Source organism: Nyctereutes procyonoides, unplaced genomic scaffold (genome assembly GCF_905146905.1).
Source record: "Nyctereutes procyonoides isolate TBG_1078 unplaced genomic scaffold, NYPRO_anot_genome, whole genome shotgun sequence".
Taxonomy (NCBI): Eukaryota; Metazoa; Chordata; class Mammalia; order Carnivora; family Canidae; genus Nyctereutes; species Nyctereutes procyonoides.
Genome location: NW_026575020.1, coordinates 49244475 through 49266807, shown reverse-complemented (window position 1 = coordinate 49266807; position 22333 = coordinate 49244475). Strand labels below are relative to the sequence as shown.

Sequence of the window (22333 nt, the reverse complement as noted above, 5' to 3'; positions counted from 1 at the left end):
ACCATCTACCTCCAGAACTGTTTATTTTCTCCAACTGAAACTCTGTCCCCGTGAAACAGTAGCTCCCCATTCGCTGTCCCCCCAGCTCCTGGTGACCACTGTTCTACTTTCTGTGTCTATGAATTACTCTATTTTTAGGTACTCATGTAAGTGGAATCATACTTCTTTTTTGTCCTTTTGGACGGGCTTATTTCACTCATTTCACTAATGTCTTCTAGGGTCATCCCTATTGTAACCTATGTTAGAATTTTATTCCTTTGTAAGGCTGAATCATATCCTTTTGTATGGAGATGCCAGGTTTTGGCTATCCATTCATCTGCTGATGGACATTTTTGCTTCCACCTTTGGCTATGGTAAATAATTGCTCATTTAATTTTAACCTTAAGCATTTGCTTTTTTTTTTTTGCCATGAGTAAGGCAGTCTCCATTGCACTTGTTGTGAGAGTGATTGGCTGTCACTTAAAAGCATCACTGGCTTGTCCACTCCTGCCTGTGATCTCAATCCTAAGAGCACCCTGACATTCATGTTGAAGAGGAAGGATCGCTATAGAGTTATGGGACAGACATCAACATTTTAGAATTATGCTGCTTTTTCCATACCGATGCACCTGGGAACTTTCCAGAAAATGGTGTGAATGGAGAGGAGGGGGAGCTCCTGTCTCTTTCCCCACCCCACAGCATACTGTGATTTACACACATGCACGTGCACACACATACAACACACACCTACCCACATGCACACCCATATGTAATATGCACACACAAGCACACGTGCACACACAGCCACTTGCTGCCCCACTGCTGTGATCATCTGTATTTTCTCAAGCACAGATGATCACCTGGGTTGCTTGGACCCAAGTACTTGCACTCCTTGTGGGTGCCATGGGGAAGTGAAGGCTCGAGAGGAGACTGGCTTTCCTTCCGGGCCCAGAGGAGCCGAGTCTACGTGGCTCAGGTGAGCCTCCTCTGGGTCCCCCAGTGGCCAGGCCTTCCCTGAGAGTCCATCATTGCTAGAGCAGCCGCTCTGTAAGGACCTTTGGCTGGAATATGCCACGCGGGGGGCTGTGAAAGAGGGGGTCTCTACACACAAAGGAAGCAGAAGTCATGTGCAGCTGCTGAGCATGAGCGAGGTGAACGGGGGCTTTATGAAGAAAGCCTGTGGGGGAGCAAGCAGGACGTGGGTACAAGCCTATCCTATGCTAGCTTGTTCAAGCAGTGTTTGCTACAGTCACATTCCAGGACAGTCCTAGGGCGTTGATAGGACCTCTGACCCCAGGAGAGGCCCACGTGGCTGCAAACGAGGTGGGCACTAGGCTGGTTCATTTCAGAGACCACGTGTGGGGCAGTGGCAGGTGAACAATGTTCTTCTAGGCTCTGGAAGCAAGACTCGGCTCCTCCTCTCGAGGGGTGTTTTGTCCAGCATGGCCTGGGCGTGTTCTGCAGAGGGGAGATGCTCCTTGGGGCATGGGGACTGAATCCGCCCCTGCTGACCCATCTCTCTTCTTTCCTCTTTTCTTCTCCCACCTTGGTTCCTGCCTGGCTTTCGTCTGCGTGGACCCCTGCTCCCCGTGCAGGAGAGAATCTGGGATTCTGGGAAGCCTGTGAAGATCTGAAGTACGGAGATCAGTCCAAGGTCAAGGAGAAAGCAGAGGAGATTTACAAGTGAGGACTAGCCAGATTGTTGGGAGAGCCTCCCTGTGGGGGAGCCCCCCCCCCCCCCGCTGGCCCCACCCCATCACCTCGGATGGAAGGGGAGGGACCACATTCCTGGTGTGGGCTCAGGCTCTGCAGCTGCCAGTGCTATAGATAGATGCATCCCCGCTGAGGCTTGGGGCTTCCTCGGGAGAAAGGCTGGGGAGGTGCGTGGTGTCCCTGCCCCGTTCCCAGGGGAATGTGCTCAGGAGTTAGAGCAAGCTGCCCAGAGTCATAATGCACTGCTTTGTTTTTGACTAAATCCCCTTAGATGTCCTGGGAGGGGTGTGTGTGCTCGTGTGTGCGGGTTTGAGAGAGAGGAGAGAGACAACAGGTGGAAGAGGAAAGCCTCCTATCCTCTGCCAGCTTGGAGAAGTGAAGACCGTGAGGTCAGGGAATGTCCCCAAGGCTCTGGGATGGGGCCCCCAGCTTGGAGTACAAATGTGGGCTCATCTCTTCTTTTGCATGTAATGGCTCTGGGCCCTGCTAGCTCAGCGCAGCAGTGAGTCTGTTCTGCTCCAGGCCTGCTTCTCCCCAAAATTGCCCTCCATGTTACCCAAGAACCCAGGGTTCTAGTTCAGAGGGCCAGGCCTGCCTCTTCTGGAGAGGAAGAGGAGGTGGGCCGAGACCTGGGCCTGCTGAGCTGCAGAGCTGTTGAGATGTGTGCCCCCCTCCCCCCCCCCGCTGAGCTGGGCGGGCCTCCCTGCCAGTCCTTCTCTCTGCCCTGGTCGTAGTGGACACCAGCCTTGGGCTCTGAGTGCCAGTATATGTTCAGTTCATATACACGTAGCAGTGGTTTTCAGAGCCTAAGCGGTGTGCCGAGATGTGTGCTGGGCTGGAACCGGCCCCCGCTGGCCACCAGACTGTAGCTTCAGTCGGGGCAGCAGGCCAGATGGCCCCTCTGCCCTGAGTACTTGCCCCTTTGGATGTCTGGTGTCCTTCCGACAGGCTCAGAATGGGCTACTGCAACTTTCCGAAAGGCTCCAGTAACGCTGACAGCCTCATACTTGGGGGCATCTTGCACTTTCTCAGAAATGTCCCCACCTCCTCCCACAGGGGGGACTGTGCACATGGAGAGAAGTGGGGGTACGGGTGGGATTCTCCTTCCAGGAAGGTCCCCTGACGTCCTTGCTCAGAACAGTGGTACCTGACCGACTCACACACCATGACACACAACTCCTAACTCCAAAAATCAGCTGTAAAAAACCTTGCTGCCTCCACCTTTCTAACAGCTAACTTCCTTTTTCCCTAGGCTCCTCTATTACAGTGTCTTAGTCTAAATTCCAAAATTTTGATGTCTAGCTTCAGGGTGTGGCTAGATTCATGGATTTCTAACTCTGAAACAAGTCAGAACGGGAAATGCTGGAGAGCCATGTGGCTGAGTTTGGGTTCTCATTGGGGCCATCCGCCCTCTGGGTGCTGGGACTGTGGCTGCCTCCTGACTCAGCATAGGAGATTCCTTTCCTTTCCTTTCCTTTCCTTTCCTTTCCTTTCCTTTCCTTTCCTTTCCTTTCCTTTCCTTTCCTTTCCTTTCCTTTCCTTTCCTTCCTTTCCTTCCTTCCTTCCCTTCCTTCCCTTCCCTTCCCTTCCCTTCCCTTCCCTTCCCTTCCCTTCCCTTCCCTTCCCTTTCTTCTTTTCTTTCTTAAGATTTTATTTATTTATTCATGAGACACACAGAGAGAGGCAGAGACATAGGCAGAGAGAGAGAAGCAGGCTCCCTGTGGGGAGCCTGATGTGGGACTCTATCCCAGGACCCTGGGATCATGACCTGAGCTGAAGGAAGACGCTCAATCACTGAGCCACCCAGGTGTCCCGAGATTCATTTTTAAATACATCTAGAGAGCCTGGCTGGCTCAGCGGAGCATCGGACTCCTGGTCTCAGGGCAGTGAGCTTGAACCCCATGTTGGGTGTAGAGATGACTTGAAAAAAGAATTTTATTTTATTTTATTATTATTTTTTTTGAAAAAAGAATTTTAAATACTTCTAGACTGGGCCAAGGGAGAGCAGAGGCCCTGGAACCCCTCTTTGAGGATGTCTCAACCTGGTTCTAGGTGAGCCCCAAGTCCTCGTCAATAAGGCAAAAGGCATTAAATAGGAAATTGGATTCTGTCTTCCAGTGGCTGGCCTTGCTGCACCAACTGTTTGCTCTCCTAGGGGCTGGGAACACTGAAGTTAAATACGCACCTGCTGAATACTGGTGTTGACATTTTCTTGCTTCTAAGAAATGTCCCTTGACAACCTGTTGAGACTCTTTACTGTCCCCTTAAGAAGGACTGCTGTCATTCCCAGTGACCTGCTTCATTCTGGGTGACCCGAGTCATGTCGATCCCTCCCTCCCAAGCAGATGTAAACTTTCATTAGCTGACTTGGTTGAGCTACTGGCTAACATATTCCTCCCCGCTCCAGGCTCTTCTTGGCCCCAGGGGCGAGACGGTGGATAAACATAGATGGCAAAACCATGGACATCACAGTCAAGGGGCTGAGGCATCCCCACCGCTACGTGCTAGATGCCGCGCAAACCCACATCTACATGCTCATGAAGAAGGTAGGTGGGGTCTGTGCGGATGGCGATCTGGGACCAGGATGCCCTTCCCTTCTCAGGTACCTGGAAAAGTCTTTACCTATGGGAGCAAAGGGAGATGCTGTGTGGCTTCTGCTCTGCTGGTGTTGGGGTACAGTGTTGTCAACAGTCTCTTCCACCCATCCACTGGCCCAGAACCTCCCTGAGGCTCCAGTCTTGGTGGCTGGGTGGGGATGGGGGGACACTTACAGATGCTGTGTGCATCCTTTTGGGCTGTCACTCTGCAGTAGTGGTACAGGCGCTCATGCCCTGGTGATGAGAGTGTTGCTACAATAGCTGTTATTTGGGGGGGGGGGTTGGGAGGTGCTGTCACGGTGCAAAGCATGGAACTTTGTATCAAGGACAACCCATGGGGCAGGACTTGCTTCTCCAAGGCCTAGATAATCCAGGGTCTCCTCAGAGGTGAAGTCAAGAGCCAAACTGTGTCCGCCTGCATCCGAAGGCACCTCTTAGTCTCTAGCATAGAATGGTGGCAGTTCTGGAGGCCCTGACCCTAAGCAAGTATCACAGGTTGGGGGTGGGGAGGAGTTTAGTATCTGAAAGAGACAGATTTGGTGTGATGATGGTAAAACCCTGTGGGAATTCAGGTGGCCTTCCTGGGTTATTTTTTTTTAAAGATTTTATTTATTTATTCATGAGAGACACACAGGCAGAGACACAGGGAGAGAGAGAGAAGCAGGCTCCCTGCAGGGAGCCCCATGTGGGACTTGATCCCAGGACCTGGGATCACGCCCTGAGCTGAAGGCAGACCCTCAACTGTTGAGCCACCCAGGCATCCTGCCTTCCTGGGTTATTAATGAAAAGTGAACATGGTGGGAATTTTTAGGAAACTGTTAAAAAAAAAAAAAAGAACCCAAGACACATATTAGTCACTTTCTTAAGAAATTAGAATTTGGGGCTTGGTGTTGGCCTAACAGAGGTTTGTTTCTTACTTGATGTCATAAGAAGACTTTCTTCAGAGGTACCTGGATGGCTCAGTCTATTGGGCAGCTGACTCTTGATTTTGGGTCAGGTCATGACCTTAGGGAAGTGGGAATGAGCCCCCCATCGGGCTCCTTGCTCAGTGGGGTGTCAGCTTGAGACTCTTTCTCCCTGCTTACATGCATACACATAGACTCTCTCTCATAAGTAAATAAATAAATCTTAAAAAAATAATAAGACTTTCTTCACTTGCTTTAACTTCACATTACTACAGTTATTCTTATGGCAAAGTATCTCTAGAAACTTTCATTTAAAAAAAAAAGAAACCTTCATTTATATGATGGTGGTTTGTTTGAGTGGCAAATTTTTATTAGCTTCCCTTAATTATATTTCTTTTTTTTAGTCTTTTATGTATATTCTGTTATAAAGAGATATTTTTACTTTGCTTTTCTTTTTTGAAGATTTTATTTATTTAAGAGAGAGAGAATGTGAGCTGGGGGAGGGATAGAGGAGGAAGAGGGAGAAGCAGATTCCTCACTATGGAGGGAGCCCAACACAGGGCTCCATCCTAGGACCCCAAGATCACAACGTGAGCCAAGGGCAGATGCCTAACCTACTGAGCCACCCAGGCACCCCTTCTTTGCTTCTAAAATATGTAATAGTTTAGAATTTTCATGAAGATGAACCACTTTTCTCCACTTATTTTCCATCAGTGGGGTTTCTCTGTTTAGCTTACAAGAAGACTCTCACTTCCTTAATAATGGTCTTCCTTTGGGTATTTTGACATACATTTTGATTCTTAAAAACGTGGTTTTATACAGCCTTTTTAGAGACACTCATGGAAGCCAGATTCTAGCCAGAACAAAACGGAGTCATGCATAACTTAAGAACAACACATACACTTAGTGGACCGTGTGTCCCTATAGGCTGTGTCCTATGGCAATAAACTCAACATGACGCGGTGATCTATAATCTCCACTCCCAGACTCTGTCCTGGTCCTCATAACTTTTACTGCTACCACTTAGTCTTTAAAATGGTACCATTTTGATAAATTTAAAAAACTCAGTCCCTGGTTTGTTGCTGTGGGCCTCATCCCATGTTTGTTATAACGAGAGTTTTGAGTTGGTTTGGAAGTGACAAGCATTCATGAGGTGACTTCTCTGAATCTGCCAACATCCAGGAAATAGCCATACAAGAGAAATCGGACTCTTGGTCTTTTAAAAAAAATTATTTTTATTATTTTCTTGCTTTTATATCCAAATTCAGGGCAGAAGAGGGTGTTTGTGGGCTTCGAAGTGGGCTCCATGCTCATGGCTGCTTATTTTCCTTGGAAGGAGATACTGGGTGGGAGAGGTAAGGTACAGGTGGCCTGTCATCTCACGCTTACCTCCCAGAAGGTGGATGTTAGCGCAGGGCGTTACAGACCACAGTGCAGCCAAAGTGTGTCAGAATCGGCGAGAGGCTTGTTTTAAGACTCCGATGGCCCCATCATGGGGATTTCTGATTTCATAGGATCGGGTGGGCCCAAAGATATGTGCTTCTAGCAAGTTGCCAGGTACAATTGATGCCGCTGGTCCGGGGACCACCCTTGAGGACCGTTGCTTTAGATACACGTCTGAATGCCTTTCACACAGGATGCAGATTCCCTTAACTTTGTCATCTCACTGCCCGGGGAGGGCTTGGAAACAGCAAGCATAGTCGTTTGATTTGACACTTCCCCTCTCTTAATTACTGTTTTTCTCTTGTTCCCCCTAGGATTCTTATGCTCGCTATTTAAAATCTCCAATCTATAAAGAAATGCTGGCGAAAGCTATTGAACCTCAGGGAACCACCAAAAGAAGGCAAGTAGAGTGGTCTCTAATTGCTGGTTGCCTGCTGTTTTGTTTACAGGGAAGTGAGGGTCTTTTTCAGCCAAATGGCCGTGATTGAGATATTTGCTTGATGAAAATATTGGGGACTGGGAAGGATTTCTTAAGGGTATGATTGCCTTGTTGGCTTCAGAATGCCCTGAAATCATTCTAGCAAGATTTCCTTAGTAATTAACTGCCAGTAAATTTGGTTTCCCTGACACTGGTTCGAGAAAGTTCTGATTATCAGAACCCATCATTGCCCTTGCACAAATGGAAGCCTCTCATTGGTTTGTTAATTGCTATGCTTGCCCACCTTGAAACTAATTTGTGGGAATTAAGTTAGTCATGTCCTCGGATCCTTGGAAAGTCCCAAGACCTTAGAGAGCATAGCCGACTACACCCCCAGAAAAACAGCAGACTAATGGGGGAAATGAACAGGGGCATTCTAAGCATCCTTGTTGATGCTAGGGACCCCCTTTTTGCGAATCCCCTGTTAACTGGTTCGTGTGCGCCTTCCCCATTGGAGAGGTGGGTCATCCCATCTAGCAGAACCCGTGGGCAAAGGATGAAATGTTCCGAGGGGCAGTTTGAACTCATTCTGGGGAGGGGGGGAGGGCGAGAAAACTCTGTAGGGACTGAAGATTCAAAAGAGGAGCCTAGTGACAGCTTGAACAAAGACACGGGACTTTGGCAGAGGCTTTCCCAGAGCCAGTGCGTGGCCTGTCCCCCCATGGTTGGTAAATGTTCCCGTTTGCCGGCTCAGCCCACGCTGGGCTCTTTTCCAGCGACTCCAACTCAATTCAAAAGAGGGGTGGTTGGACCGGAGCCTTTATCAAAGGAGCTTAGAAAAAACAACCCAACTTGGTTTCATTCTTGAGGATAATGGCCCTGTTATAAAAAGGAGAGAAAGGAAGTCTCTGTGGTGCTATTCTTCTAGGTTTACGGGGGAAGGAAGGGAGTTCAGTGTCCCTGGGGTCTTGAAAGCTTCTCCTTTGAGCCACAGAAGGGAGTGTAATCTCTCCAGAAGTTCTGCCAGAAAGTAGTGGGGAAGGGAGGACAATCTCGTATTTCTCTCTCCAGATATTTTGTAAGTTGGGGCAGACCTGAGAAATCAGCTGGGATCTTTTCTGGAGCACCCCGAGGTGGGACGGAGGCTTGGGTGCTGGGGTGGCACGAGGCCCCCGGTGCACCACTTGGCTTGGGAGTGGGGACTTGTGGTGTGGTGGTGTCCCTGTGAGTGAGAATAGCTGTGTGAAGGCTCCTGTACTGAGGGAAGCTCAGCCTGTACATAGGTGGGGGTTGCGGTGGGTGTGAGTTTGTCCCACGGCCTTGAGCGTCAGACGACATATGAAACTTAATTTCTCTGGAACCAGTTACATCGAGCTCCATGCTTCCCCTTGGCAGGGCTGGTGGGAGACCCAAGTTCAGGCCTGACTTACTGGTAGGAGAGCCCTCATCTTCTTCCCTAGGGCAGATACAAGAATCCTCTGGGCCTTTGTAGTCCAGAGATTTGGGGAGGTCTTGGGTTTTAAGTCCGCCCTTGCTGCTGAAATGCTTGTTTTCCAGGCATTGCAGCTCCCCATTACCTGCATCACTCAGACACCCAGAACTTTCACCTGGTCCCCAAGACCATGGTAGACAGAGTTGGGTCCCCGGAACCCATGCTTGACTTCTTTTGAGGTCTTGACTCATCCGGCGCACGCACAGTACCACCAGCCCACCGACCCTCTCCAGGCCTCTTCCCCCTTGCTTTGCTGGTCCAGCCTCTCCCTCTTGGGAGCCCAGCTCTTTTACTCCTTCTCAGATCCCTGGCTTTTGAAAACAAATGCTCCAACTGCTCCCTGAGGCCAGAACCCTTGAAGCCCCCTTCTTTCAGGAAGAGCCCACCGGGAAGTTCAGCTGACACATTGATTTCTAACCCTTGTAGAAGGCAGGTTATCACCACCACAGCAGCCCTCCTTGCGCCTAGTGTAAAATCCAAGGGCACCGGTACTCATCTGGCCCATCCAACAACAGGGGAGAAAGAGCTAAGGTGGAACATGCCTCTGAGGGCCCCCCTTGGGGCTCACTAGGAAAATGAGGAAAAAGCCCAGATTCTGGTCCTGCAGCTCCGTCTCCCATCAGGTGGTACAGAGGCCCTGCTGGGTGGGCCACTTGCCTTTCCACCAAACGCCACCCTGTCCTTCCTTCCAGCTCTGGCCTCCCATTTATGCGGCGCCACCTGCGTTCCAGCCCGAGCCCCGTCATCCTGAGGCAGCTGGAAGAAGAAGCCAAGGCTCGAGAAGCAGCCAACACAGTGGATATCACCCAGGTCATGAGCAAGCTGGACCGTAGGAGCCAACTCAAAAGAGAGCTACCTCCTAAATAGATCTGTGACTCTTGTGGGGGGTGGGGTGGGGGATGGTGCGAGCAAAGAAAGGCAGGGTCAGAGCCTAGAGGATGCTGTTCCCCATTAGTGGGGTAGTGGGGTAGCCAGGTTCATCCCATACTCCCCCGACCTCCTTCACGGTGGACTTCCTAATGCCAGGGCGGCTAGAGCTAGGTCCCCCAACCCCCCAGCTCCAGCTCACCAAGGACCAGGGTTGCCAGCGGTGGGGTGAGGTCCCCTGTCTCAGTTGCTGAGGGGGTTCTTTCAGCGGGAGCATAGAGAAAACAGGCTGCTTCATGAGCCACCGTTTACTTTGGAAAATGAAGGAAGAGGCCCCTCCACTCCCACAAGGCATAGTTTTTTCAGGTACATCCGTTTCAGATAGCTTAATGAACCTCCTCACCGCACCTCCCCAATTTAGACTCTGCTTCTAAAGGAGTCTGAGATCCCTCCCAGGGACTAGCTGCAGGGTCCCCAGGACTCCCCTGCTATACCTTCCTGGAAAGGCCCTGCTAAGACATCCCTGGTGAGCTTGCTCTTGGTCACAGTTAGGGAGGGTTGGTGAGCTCTCTCCTTCCCTTTTTTCTACCTGTCCCCCGATACCTACCAGGGGAATATGTAGCTGGTAGGGATGAAAGACTCAGGCTAGAAGCCTCCAGAACAGTCAAGGGGAAACAGCTTTCTGAGGAGCTTCATTGTAGGTAAAGAAAAGGTGCTAGTATCTTCATTCGTGGGAAGAGAGATGGTAAATACCTGGATGTTTTCAAGATGAATTAGGGTCAAAGATAATACTCTTTGGAATATTTTCTTTCTTTCTTTTATTTTTCTTTAAAGATTTTATTCATTTGTTCATGAGAGACACACAGAGAGAGAGAGGCAGAGACACAGTCAGAGGGAGAAGCAGGCCCCATGCAGGGAGCCTGATGTGCGACTCGATCCCAGGACCTCGATCACGCCCTGAGACAAAGGCAAATGCTCAACCCTGAGCCACCCAGGTGTCCTTCTTTTGGATATTTTCTAGATGCTGGTGCTTCCGTCCTGTGTAGCTATAGACTAGGTCAGTCCTTGGTCAGGGTGGAAAGGGAGAACAGATCAAACTCTGACCTCGGGAGGAATACAAGGTAATTCTTGAAGTTAGTTAGCCTCACCTCATACACCTGTGTAAGAACATAAAGGAGATAGAGTAAGTCAGTGAGCCAGGAACCGACATAGCACAGCAAAAAGACTCATATGACACATTTTACTGAGTATCTACTATGTGCCAGGCATTGGTGACTACAGTGGGCATGGTCTCTGTCTCATAGAGCTTATAGTCTAGGACTGACAAAAAATAATGAAGCCGACTGTATCACCACCTTTGCTGACAACCACAAAACTAGAGCGGCATCCAGTAGTCAGGGTCTGTTGCTCATGGGTTTAGAGTCATCTGTGCGGCTCTGTTGATCTTGGAGCTCATTCCCATCCCTGGAGGAATGGTCTGTGGTAGCCTAAACTGGGATGAGTGGAATGATTCTTCTCTACTTCTCATGTCCCTTGTCCTCCGACAGCCTGGCCTCAACATGATCTGGCATGATTGATGCTGATGGTGGAATTGCAAGGGAGTGAGTCGAAATGCATAGAGTCTTGAGGTGTAGGCTTAGAATTGGTGCACGGTCTTCCACCTCATGTTCTTGGCCAAATCAAGTTACAAAGCCAGCCTAGAACCAAGGGGTGAGGAAGTAGACTCTATCTCTTTAGAGAGAGAAATTGTAAAGTCTTGTTGCAAAAGATGTGAAGACAGGAAGGATGAAGAATTGAAGCCATCATTGCAGTCAACAACAACACACTTTTGTGGTCAAACCTGTACAAGGTGTTATAAAGGAAATGGATACGATGCTGTGATAGGAAAAAGGGGGGTTGTGTATACTAAGATGGCCTCTCCAAGGTGGTAACATATAAGAGGGTGAGAAAAAGTGGGCCATAGGAAGCATGTGGGCAGGCAGGGAGAACTTTCCAGGCAGAGGGGACTGTCTGCATGTGTAAAGGCCCATTGTGGGGAAGCAGCTTGGAGTGAATGCAAAGCTAGGCAAAGGGAGCCTCATGGGCAAAGGAGGCATGGCACAGCGTGAGCTTAGAGAGGTGGGCAAGACCAGGTCATTGGGGACTTTTTAGGTCATCACAAGGAGTTTGTGGCTCTTGGTTTCATGTTAGCAAAATGATCCCATTATTCTCTCCATTTTCCCCAGTCATAGACTAGTTTACGCTCTGGAAGAGCAATCAGAGGTATGCTTTGGTCATCTCTCTTTTGAAGAATGTTGGAGTCTTTCAACTCAGGGAGGGCACCCCAAGCAGAAGTTTCTGGTAATGGCCATTGTGTACTGAGTGACGTGAGGCAGGGCCATGTCTCATCACTTGGAGCCTAACGCCTGAGGTAGTGAGTTCTGCAGAAGCATATATCACGGGAAGGAAGGAAGGAAGGAAGGAAGGAAGGAAGGAAGGAAGGAAGGAAGGAAGGAAGGAAGGAAGGAAAGGAAAGGGGAAAGGGGAAAGGAAAAGGGAAAGGAAAAAGGAAGGGAAAGGAAAAGGGAAAGGAAAAGGGAAAGGAAAAGGGAAAGGAAAGGAAAAAGGAAAGGAAAAAGGAAAGGAAAGGAAAGGCCCTGGATTTGGAGAAGGCTAGTGGTAGGTGGCATGTGGTCTTCACCACATCACTTACTGTCTCTGCTTCCTGATTCATGAAGTGAGGGGTTGGGACCGGATCCATACTTCTTGAAACAGACTTTGTGAATTCCAGGAGGGTACCCAGCCCGGGGCTTCCATTTTACTTGAAGATTTAAAATGAGATGAAACTTAGGTGATTTTAAATTTTCTTGCATTAAAATACTCATGAATGTGTTATGAATTAGAATACAAAATGTACATGAATTTTTTAAGCTAAAAATTGAGACATCAAAGACATTTCGTGCTTGGCTGTGGCAGGTTTAGGCTTTGCCCTCAGACTCCTGGGAGAGTATGTTTACCAGGCTCTCCTGCTGTTTGTCCTACTTTACTGGGGAAGCTAGAGAAGCATGAAACCAGAAGTGCATATTCACTACCCTTTCTAGTTACCTCATAGGAGTGGAGAGCACATGCCCGGTGCAATAGTGGTGAGGATGGCGGGGTATCAAATGCATCGTGAATTCTTCAAGTTACAGACTGCGTCAAGTTCATCTTTGATTCAACCATCTGCCATCGCCCTCCTCATGTGTGAGATGTGTCTGCTTGACAGGTCTCTCACCCTCCAGCAGATGACCAGGGGCACATAGGGGCACCACACATATCAATGGAAACGTTCCCAATGTCAGATACACAAGGATCCCACACTCTAATGAGAGGCACAAGCGTGTAAAGTTGGCTGTCGTGCTTGATGGGATAAATAAGTGTCAATAAGTATTGTGACACTACCCCTCTGAAGGAAGGTGGGAGATGAATGGCTTTAGTCCCGGACAGTGACAGTTATGTCCTCTGAGTGTTCTCTAAACACCTGTTCTGTGCTATGTCCTCTGAGTGTTCCCTAAACACCCAGTGAAGGGTGCCATGGCCGATACAAAAATGGATGAGAGGTTCTTCACCCTCGAGGGGTTGACAAGGGTGCGTGGGTGCAAAGATGCAAGGTGAGACAGAATGGGATGGAGGCTGGGGTGGTGTACAGCACAGCAGAAGAGCACAGAGATGGGACAGGATCGTCAGGCCTGGAGGACGGAGGGCGAATCCTCCAGAATCTCTCATGTTTGGCAGCAAAGGAGCCACAGGTCCCTACCCAGCTTTGAGGTTTCCTAAGTGTCCGCTGCTGGGCTCCAGCAGGTGGAGGCTGCTCCTGCCAGCTTGCTCTGTGTGGCACACGTAACGGGGGCCCCGCAAGGTCTGTTTGACTCTCAAAGATTCAAACAGTATCTTGGAATCTTTGAGAATCAAACAGTATTTTGAAAATAGTATTTGTTTGGACAGCATTATTACTCTATTTAATGATTATGGTATTCTCTGCTGTCTGTGTCCTTAGACACCATCGTAATTCCTTAATGCCAGGTTTTAAACTGCTTGAGTTTCTCTGTTTGTGGTGGGGTATAGATTATGCTAGAATATAAACTATGTGGTAAAGTACCAGGATTTACTCTGTAGAATTGATTAATTAATATAATTAAATTAATTAATTAATTTACTCTGTAGAATTTTCAAGCTTGACTTTTAGAGAGAGGACTGTTCTTTTTTTTTTTTTAAAGATTTTATTTATTTATTCATGAGAGACACACAGAGAGAGAGACAGAGACATAGGCAGAGGGAGAAGCAGGCTCCACGCAGGGAGCCCGATGTGGGACTCGATCCTGGGACTCCAGGATCACGCCCTGGGCTGAAGGCAGATGCTCAACTGCTGAGCCACCCAGGCATCCTGAGAAAGGACTGTTCTTGTGAGGATTGTGATAATATAAAGGCTAGGGACAATAGGTAGAGTACATTGGATAATGTCTGGCATATAATTGTTCAATAAATGCTAGCTACTATTATCAGTGTCATAACCATTATCACTGTCACCGTCCTCCTCATCATCACCATCCTCTTCCTCATATCACTGTCATCACAGTCACTATCAACATCATCATCATCATCACTGCCACCATCACTACCACAACCATCATCACCATTGTCATCATCATCACCATAACCATCATCACCACCACCATTACACCATCACCACCATCACCATCACCACCATTACCACCATAATCATCATCATCACCATCATCACCATCATCACCACCATCCCTAGCAGCATATGGTCTCAGAGTAAGCTTGGGCTTTCTGCATCTGTCAACATCGTCCCATACAGTGATTCATTATTCTTTGTTATTCTTTATTATTTAGGGCATTTCCTGAAGTGTGTTTACAACTTTGTTTCCCTAAACCATCTTACTTCTCTGCTCTCTCAGAGTCTTGCAGTGTGGCCCTCCCCACTCTCCAGAGACCAGGATATATTTGAAGGGAGGAGAGTGGGGCATTGGTGTCATATCTGCTGTCTATGAGAGGGCTGACCAGCAACAGTACAGTGACTGGTCCATCCTCTGGTTCCAGCTTCATGGCTACAGTAAGGGGAAGGTCTTGTGTGAGGCTGTGCCAAACCAGATAGTAGGTAGGAGGAATGATGTGTTCACCCTTGTAGATTGTTCTCCATGGAGCCAGTTTGCTTATGGGCTTTTCAAGGCAATGGGGAAAGGGAAAGGAAGGAGGGACCATAGGGGCCGCTGTGTACACTGCATGATGAACCTGAACGTGGCTCACAGGATGGGGGAGTCCAGGAGGCCACCAAGGTCTCCTTCAAATTCTCAGCCAGTTTCTAGACAAAATGAATTGCATCTCTTTGCACCACCTGCTTTGCACTCCATTGAAAGGCCTGTGATTGTGTTTTCATGTCACTGTGTACCCACTGCATTTCATGCTCCTCTCCCCGTTCTGTTCACTCCTTGCATAATAAAACAGCAGCACAAGACCAAACAAACCAAGCTCTCAGAGCTTCACCGTGTCTCTGCGTGTCACATTTCTTTGCCATGTGCCTTGCATGCCGCTGCTTCGCTGCCTCACACCAATGGTGGGCATGGCATGCGCTGGAGGGACTAGGTCTCTGTGGGAGGGGCCAGAGTCACGGAGGGATGGGGTAAAAGGTGTCCTGCTACAGGTGTCCAGGGCCAATGGCGCTAATGGCTATTTGCCCAGAAGGGACCTTCCCGGGCCAGGTAAGTCAAGCAGGACAGTGGCTACTTCCTCACCTGTCTTGTCATTCATCCTGGAAAAGAAGGTGCTGGAGGAGGTGAGAGCTGAGCAGAGGACACAGAATTGGGTGGGTGCGGGGGGCGGTAAATGGAGAGGCCCCTCCTGTCATAAGCTCTACCATCTTGGTCAAGTTGTCATCTCCACGAACCTCAGTTTTCTTATCCGTAAAGTGGGAGTGATCACGAGTTTATCACAGGTTCTGAGAAAGTAGGATTCATGGTTGGGTGTCCTCAGTCAATTTATTGAAGGAGGAGAGCCTTGATGCCACTCCATCTCTCTTAACAAAGCCTATTTCCTAGTTTTGTTGTTTCAGTCTACCGTGCAGGACCCCAGGTCCTATCTGAGCCCCGCAGGCAATGGGATGGCCATCAGGATCAGTTGACGAAGCAGGGGCTGTGGGGTTACCCACTCCTGGGATTGAATTCTCATCTAGTTGCTGTGTTAGCTGTCTATTGCTGTGTAACAAAGTAGCCCAGACACAGATGCTTGTTAGCTCACAGTTGGCCAGGGGAGGCTGGGCTGGGTCCTCTGCTCATGGTCTCACACTCAAGGTCATGCCAGGCTGCTGTGTTCCTATTGGGGGGCTCTTGGGAAGGGTCTGTTCCAAGCTCATTGAGGTTGTTGGTGAGGTTCAGTGTCTCATTGTAAGGCTGAAGGCCCCAGTGGTTTTTTGCTGGCTTTTAGCTGACGGCTGTACTCAGCGCCTAGAAGCCGCCCCAGTCCCTCTCATGTGTCCCCCTTCCACTTTCAAAGCCAGTAACAGAGAATTTCTCCTTCGTTGAATTCCTGTCATGCCTCAGACCTCTCTGACGTCTGTCTCTGGCCTCTAGACTCAGATCTGAAGGGTTCGTGTGATGAGGTCAGGCTCACTCAGATAATCCTTTGTTAATGTCACCTATGCCATATCACGTAGCCTGACCTTGGAGTGACTGTCATGTGACGTTTATGGTCTGCACCCACACTGGAAGACAGGGACGGGAATGTAGGGACCACCTTAGCATCCTACATAGCACAGTCCCTGTTGGTTGTGAGAGCCTCGGGAGGGCGATGAACCCCTCTGGACCTCAATTTTCTGTTCTCTAAAATGAGGGCATTACAGACACATACATCTACTAGCACATAGTAGATGCTTCATATGTTATAGGGCCGGACTCTTTTCACCAAACCATCATCTCCTGACCCCTAAATTAGAGCAAACTTTTATCATTATTCTCTCTCTCTCTCTTTTTAAGATGTTATTTATTTTAGGCAGAGGAGAGAGAGTGAGCAGGGGAAAGGCAGAGGGAGAGGGAGAAGCAGACTCCCCACTGAGCGTGGAGTCCAACACGGGGCTCGATCCCAGGACCCTGAGATCATGACCTGAGCTGAAACCAGGAGTTGGATGCTCCATCGACTGCACCATCCAGGCGTCCTTCCCCTTTATGGTTATGCTTGTCTGTGTTATGCAGACTGTGTCCTAAGGGGAGACCCTCATCTCCATAGAAGGACAGTGTTAGAGGCATACTGTGGGGCTCCTCAAACTCATTGGGCAGGATAACAAAACCATGACCTTGGGTGTCTGTTAGAAGATGCCGTCCCTCAGTTGCAGTCCCTGAGTCCCCGTGGGTGGGTCTGACTGGGGCTGGGATCTGCACCTGCAGCAGACACCCGGGGTGATTGTGAGGTGGGCTGAGGTGCAGGCTGCCCTGGGACATGCAGCCCGAGAGCCCGGCTTCAAAGCCTGCCTCGCCGTCCCCAGTGGCCTGTCCTTGGGGCTCACTTTTTGAAGCATTAGTGTCCTAATCTATAAAATGGGGATAATGAGAGTTGGTCACCTTACCAAGTGGCTCTGGGAAGTAAATGCAGTGATCCACGAAAAGTGCTCAGCCCAGAGCCTCCTATTTGCTGATTCTCACTACATATTAACAACGATGAGTCTGTCAACCCTGGGGCCCCAGGTCTGGGCCTTGGCTCTGGTTTGTTGGCCTGTGGCTGCCAGAGCAGAGGAACAGAATCAGTGGCTCCCAGCTGCTGTTTCAGGATGGGATTGAGCTTGAACTCTGGGGAGCTGGTGGGGGAGAATGGAGACCACCCCCGGTGCCCCATGGCAAAGCCTTCAGTGGCCTCCTGGCCTTTCTTTTCCTCCAAAAGCTGTCCTTGGATGTGCCTGGCACACTCGGGGTGACCTGGAAATCAGGCCACACCCCAAGGAAACCAGCTGCCTCCAGCTCAGCGCCCTGAGCTGCCCTCCTTTGGCCCCAGGATGATGCCCAGGCCCTGGGGGCAGGCAGGCTTCTCTAAGCGGGGCGTCTGTGGGGCTGTGCCAGTTCCGGAGAGGGTTTGTTGTTCCCTGAAGTCCTTTCTGGTTCTCTCTCAGAGACAGCGTTGGCCTAACTGTCCCAGAGGGTCCCCTTCCCCACCAGGACCGGCACATCCTGGCTAGACTTTGGTGTGGGCATAAGAAACTGGGCCGATGGGCCCTCCGAGGCCCGTCTATGGAGGGTAGAGAGGTGACAGCAGAGAGCCGCCCTGCAAATTCCAATTTTAACCTTGTCGGCTCAGACAAAGCTCTCTCGGGCTTCCTCGCTGAACAGCTGCCTGGTCCGGCACTCCGGCCCCTCTGCTCCTGGACTCTGGGGCCTTGGGAGCCGGGGAGGCTGAGATCCCCCCCACTCCACTGACGTGTCCTGGTTCCACACTCAGTCTTTCTGGCCCCCCTGCTTTGCTGTGGGAGGCATGGAAAGTGACAGAGCGTGTCCACCCCAAGTGTGGCCAGGTTGACAAGGGTCGGGGCCCAGGACAAGGTGGGTGGTCTCAAGCCAGCGGGGCCTCAGCCGGGGCTCCTTGTACCACCTCCACTGCTCCGTCACAGGGTTTAGATGCCTCCAGTCCTCAGGCTGGGAGCCGAGGATAGGGAAGGGATGGCGTGGGGGGTGGCGGGTGCTGAGCACAGTTCACTGGGGAGCAGGAGTTGAGGGGAACTGGAGGCCAGCCTGGCCACACCTGGTGCCCCAGGCCCTGAAGACAGTCTGGGATGTGGCCGCCCAACTCCTGCCACCGTGGCGGGGGTCAGGGACGGGCAGCCCCTGGGCAGGAGGCCTCGTGCGGCTGTGCCACTGCGGCGGGTGGCTCTGGGCACCCTCCCCGGCTCCCCGGGGGCAGCCCCTTGGGGCTCTGCTCTGGGCACGGGGGGAGCTGAGGGAGCAGGGGCCCCCCGGGCCCATGCCACTCACTCTGGCTCTCTTTCCTCCCTGCAGCCGGGCCAGCACACCGCGCCCAGCCCTCACCTGGCCGTGTACACCGGGACCTGCGTGCCCCCCTCTCCTTCCAGCCCCTTCTCCCCGTCCTGCCGCTCCCCGCGCAGGCCCTTCCCCTCACCCAGCCGCTTCATCCGCAGGCCCAGCAGCGCCATCTGCCCCTCGCCCATCCGGGTGGCCCTGGAGAGCTCGGAGCCCAAGGGGGAGGCCAGTGGGCCGGGGGCCTGCGCGGGGCAGGCCGACGCTGACACCCGGGGGGCCTCGGCTGAGCACCCCTGGCCCCGGCCCCAGCCCAAGGCCCCGGCCAAGGCCCGCGCGGCTCTGACCTTCGGCAGGCTGCTGAGACGGGGCTGCTTAGCTTCCCCCGTCTTTGCCAGGCTCTCGCCCAAGTGCCCCCCGGTGTCCCACGGGAAGGTGCAGCCCCTGGGGGATGTGGGCCAGCAGCTGCCGCGACAGAAAGCCAGGAGAGTAGCGAAGTAAGAACCAGAAGGGACTGTGCTGTGTGCGCGTGTGTGTGTGCACGTGTATCTCCGTGCATGGTGCACATGCCTGTGCAGTGTGCACATGTGCCTGTGCATGAGCGTGCAGATGCCTGGAGGTCTATGCACACCTGCCTGTGTGAGCATGCATATGTGTGCATATGCCTGTGTGTGCGCATGTGTGCACATGTCTGTGGGGGGGTGTGTTTGCACATTTGCCTGTGTGTGAGCATGCATGCATGTACATATGCCTGGGTATTTGTGTATATGTTTGCACGCTTCAGTGTGTGGGAGCATGCACAGTGAAGTGCACATATGTCTGTGGGCATGTGAGTGTGCATGTGTATGCATGTATGTTTGTGGCGGGGACCAGGGCTGTGTGGCTTGAACATGGTCTGGAACTGGGGGCTGGTGGGTTGGGTAACAGGGATTCTAGCCTAGTAGACATTAAAACAAGCTGTGAGATAGTTTCCAGGAACTCAGCATTGCCCTCCCCTGCTTCCTGAGAAAGAAAAGGAACAGGTGTCTCTCTTTTTCATCCTGTTCCCCCTTCTGTTCAGCACACACCCTGCCCCATCCCCCAAACGTTACTCTAATGAATCCACCGCACTTCTAAAGGGCAAGAAAGGCCAGTGGCAGCCCTGGGAACCACAGGTGTGGGGGCTCCAGTCCCCTCCCCTGCCTGAGGTGCCCTCGCCTCACCCACCCTCCTCCTGCATGTACCTGCAGACTCCCAGAGGGGCTTGCTGGGATCCCTGCTTCTACAGTCACTCCTGTGAAAACCACAGTGCATCTCTTCTGAGAGGTGGCCCCTCTCTGCTCCATTGTGGGTGGCGTTGCAAGCCTGACTTCTGAGAACCCCAAGTGCCCTGAGGCAGCTTACCGGATGCAGAAAACTCCCAGGGGTGCTCCATAGCTCCTGGACCAGTGACAGAAAGGAAAGTTGTGGACAAGGCCAAACTGTGAATTAGGCCCCACCTATGATGGTTTGGGGAAGACAATTGGGGGTATCCCGGCACCAATCAACATGCGCCTGTGTTTGGCCTTGGCTGGTGTTGGAGAAAGAAATCTCCACGCAGAGGTCTCAGGTTGCCATGGATACCGGAGCATCCCTGGCCTCCTCTGCCTGGCCAGTGTGCTCGGGAGACAGCAGGAGGCAGAGGTTATTAGTTCTCTGTTGCCCACGTTGTCGGGAGGGGCAGGGGGGAAGCAGGAAGGCGGCCAGGGATTGAGGGTGAGCATGTCTATCGATTCTTCCCAACTAACCTTACTCAGGGAATGTTCTAGCTTTGCAGCCACTGCCATGCCACACACACACACACACACACACACACACACACACACAGGCTTGGGGCTTTTAACAAGCTCTTTGCTCAGGGGTACCACTTCATCAGAAGGCAGTCTAACTAGATTGAGGATTAAACTGCAGGCATGTCCTAATGGGACATCCCGAACTCATTAAAACCATAAAAAATTCAAGCCCCTCAAAAATGAAAATAAAACATCTTTCGAATCAGCCTCAATTCAGCAGAAAAATGTGAGTCCCTTTCTACCACCAATAAAAGAAATCCACGGAGCCATTTGCTGCACAGTTTTTTGGCAACTACACCTGCATGTCACTCTTCTCCAAGGATGTCAGGGTATGTTGAGGATTTGCTTTCCTTTTGAGCACTTGCTTTCCTTTTGTGCCTGAAGCTTTTTTCAGATCAAAATGGATGTGCCTACGCAGAGTGGGACCTGCCTGATGGACTCAGAGGACACCGGGACAGGAGAATCGGGTGACCAGGGCATAGAAAAGGAGGTCATCTGCCCTGGGAGAGCCTGGAGGAGGGGAAAGCTAGCTGAGCCAGGGGCCGTGGACCAAGAAGACGCTTCCAGCAGACCCCGCCAGATGGGGCCATGCGCATGCTTGTTCTGGAACCAAAGTGCATTATGATCACCTTTGGGGGCCAGAGAGACAAGATGGGATGGATTATGGGGAAGTGTGTGCTGACTGGGGTCCCAATGGCCAATTCTTACCCTTCCTCCTGACCTTCCCTCCCTTGGGCAGAAGAAAGGCATGCGGACCAGAGGACTCTACTTGCTGCCTTAAAACCGATTAAAAAAAAAAAAAAGATTAACTTGTAAGAGTCTTTTGGACTGGAATGTTAGTGTGTGTCTGGTTTTATTAGTTATGAGCTATTATTTATGAATTAAACTCATTTCTTGTGTGGTTCTAGGGACAAAGGCACATTGAGTCACTTTCAAGAACTCCCTTCCTGTCTAAATTGGTTTGTGCATGTTACTTTTATCAACGGAGCACCCCAGAGTGTGGCATCATTCAGGAAGGGGGTTATGGGGAAAGGCGTCTTTCTAGAATGCCGGGTGTGGGAAGGGGGTTATGGGGAAAGGCGTCTTTCTAGAATGCCGTCTTTCTAGAATGCCACCAAAAAGTAGAAACAAGATGGGATTAGATGGGCAAGGGATATTTGGGGGGAAGGATAAAGAGTGGGAGCTGGAGCTGGAGGGGGTGAGGGCTGTCAGACCCTGTGCCAGGCTGGCCTCCGGGGAAAGGGGAGCGGGCAAGGGAGAGTCTCAGATGGCAGCACAGTTCCAGGAAAGTTTTGACCAAGCCACTAGGATGTCCCTGAGGCAAAGTCACCATAGGAGGAGGTCCTACGTCTGGCAAGAATGGTTCTCCCTTAGCACCTCCACCATGCAAGGTCACTGGTTAGGACCCGGGGGGAAGCCTGGCCACTGCATGGACACACTGGTGGCCATCAGTCCATATGCTCCCCAAAGCAGGAGATCTGAGCACGCATGTTCATGGCCGCTGCATGCAGTCTGGTAGGTACCTCTGGATGCATCCCCAGATGGGCCTTGGTACATCCCCGCCTCCTCTCCCATACTTCACCAAGCAAGTATTTATTGGGCCCTAATACGTGCCTGGCACTGTGCTAGGCCCTGGGGATGTAGCCGTGGATCAGACTCCTTGCCTCTTGAAATTCATCTAGAGCGGTGCTTCTCAACGAGGGGCAACTTTGACATGTTTTTGGGTGTCAGGACTGATGCGGGGAGTGCTCCTGACATCCAGGGGGTAAACACCAGGGATGCTGCTAAAATTCTACAAAGCACAGGATAGTCCCCTACCCCGCCGCAATGAAATGATCTCATTCAAAATATCAAGTGCCACTGTTGAGAAATCCTAGAAGAGAGGTTACAGGTTCTGCCCGTGCTGCTGAGCATGTGCCCCTTGTCGTTGGTTTCTGCCCAAAGCCCTGGAGTGTTTGCTACCTGCAGCGGTCCTGCTGGGATTATAACTGGATTGAACAATGTGTTGAGATTAAGGGCCACGTGGTAAAAAACATTTCTTAAAAGTTGCATGGAAAGTTCTCATAGGAAAAGAAAGATTCAGGTGGGTCTCCAGACCACGTATTATGCTCCTCC

The 22333-nt window shown here is 51.0% G+C and overlaps 1 protein-coding gene across 2 annotated transcripts in view; it reads left to right on the top strand.

The window, feature by feature from the left end:
* Positions 1 to 20895, top strand: part of RGS9 (regulator of G protein signaling 9) — a 69110-nt gene extending 48215 nt beyond the window's left edge. For both annotated transcript variants that reach the window (XM_055315354.1, XM_055315344.1), the window contains exons 14-19: positions 1575 to 1662; positions 4100 to 4238; positions 6952 to 7037; positions 9240 to 9357; positions 18429 to 18904; positions 20603 to 20895. In XM_055315354.1, coding sequence (XP_055171329.1) covers positions 1575 to 1662; positions 4100 to 4238; positions 6952 to 7037; positions 9240 to 9357; positions 18429 to 18904; positions 20603 to 20843 — 1148 coding nt within the window. In that variant the 3' untranslated portion in view covers positions 20844 to 20895. The remainder of the gene's footprint in view (positions 1 to 1574; positions 1663 to 4099; positions 4239 to 6951; positions 7038 to 9239; positions 9358 to 18428; positions 18905 to 20602) is intronic.
* The last annotated feature ends 1438 nt before the right edge of the window (positions 20896 to 22333 follow it).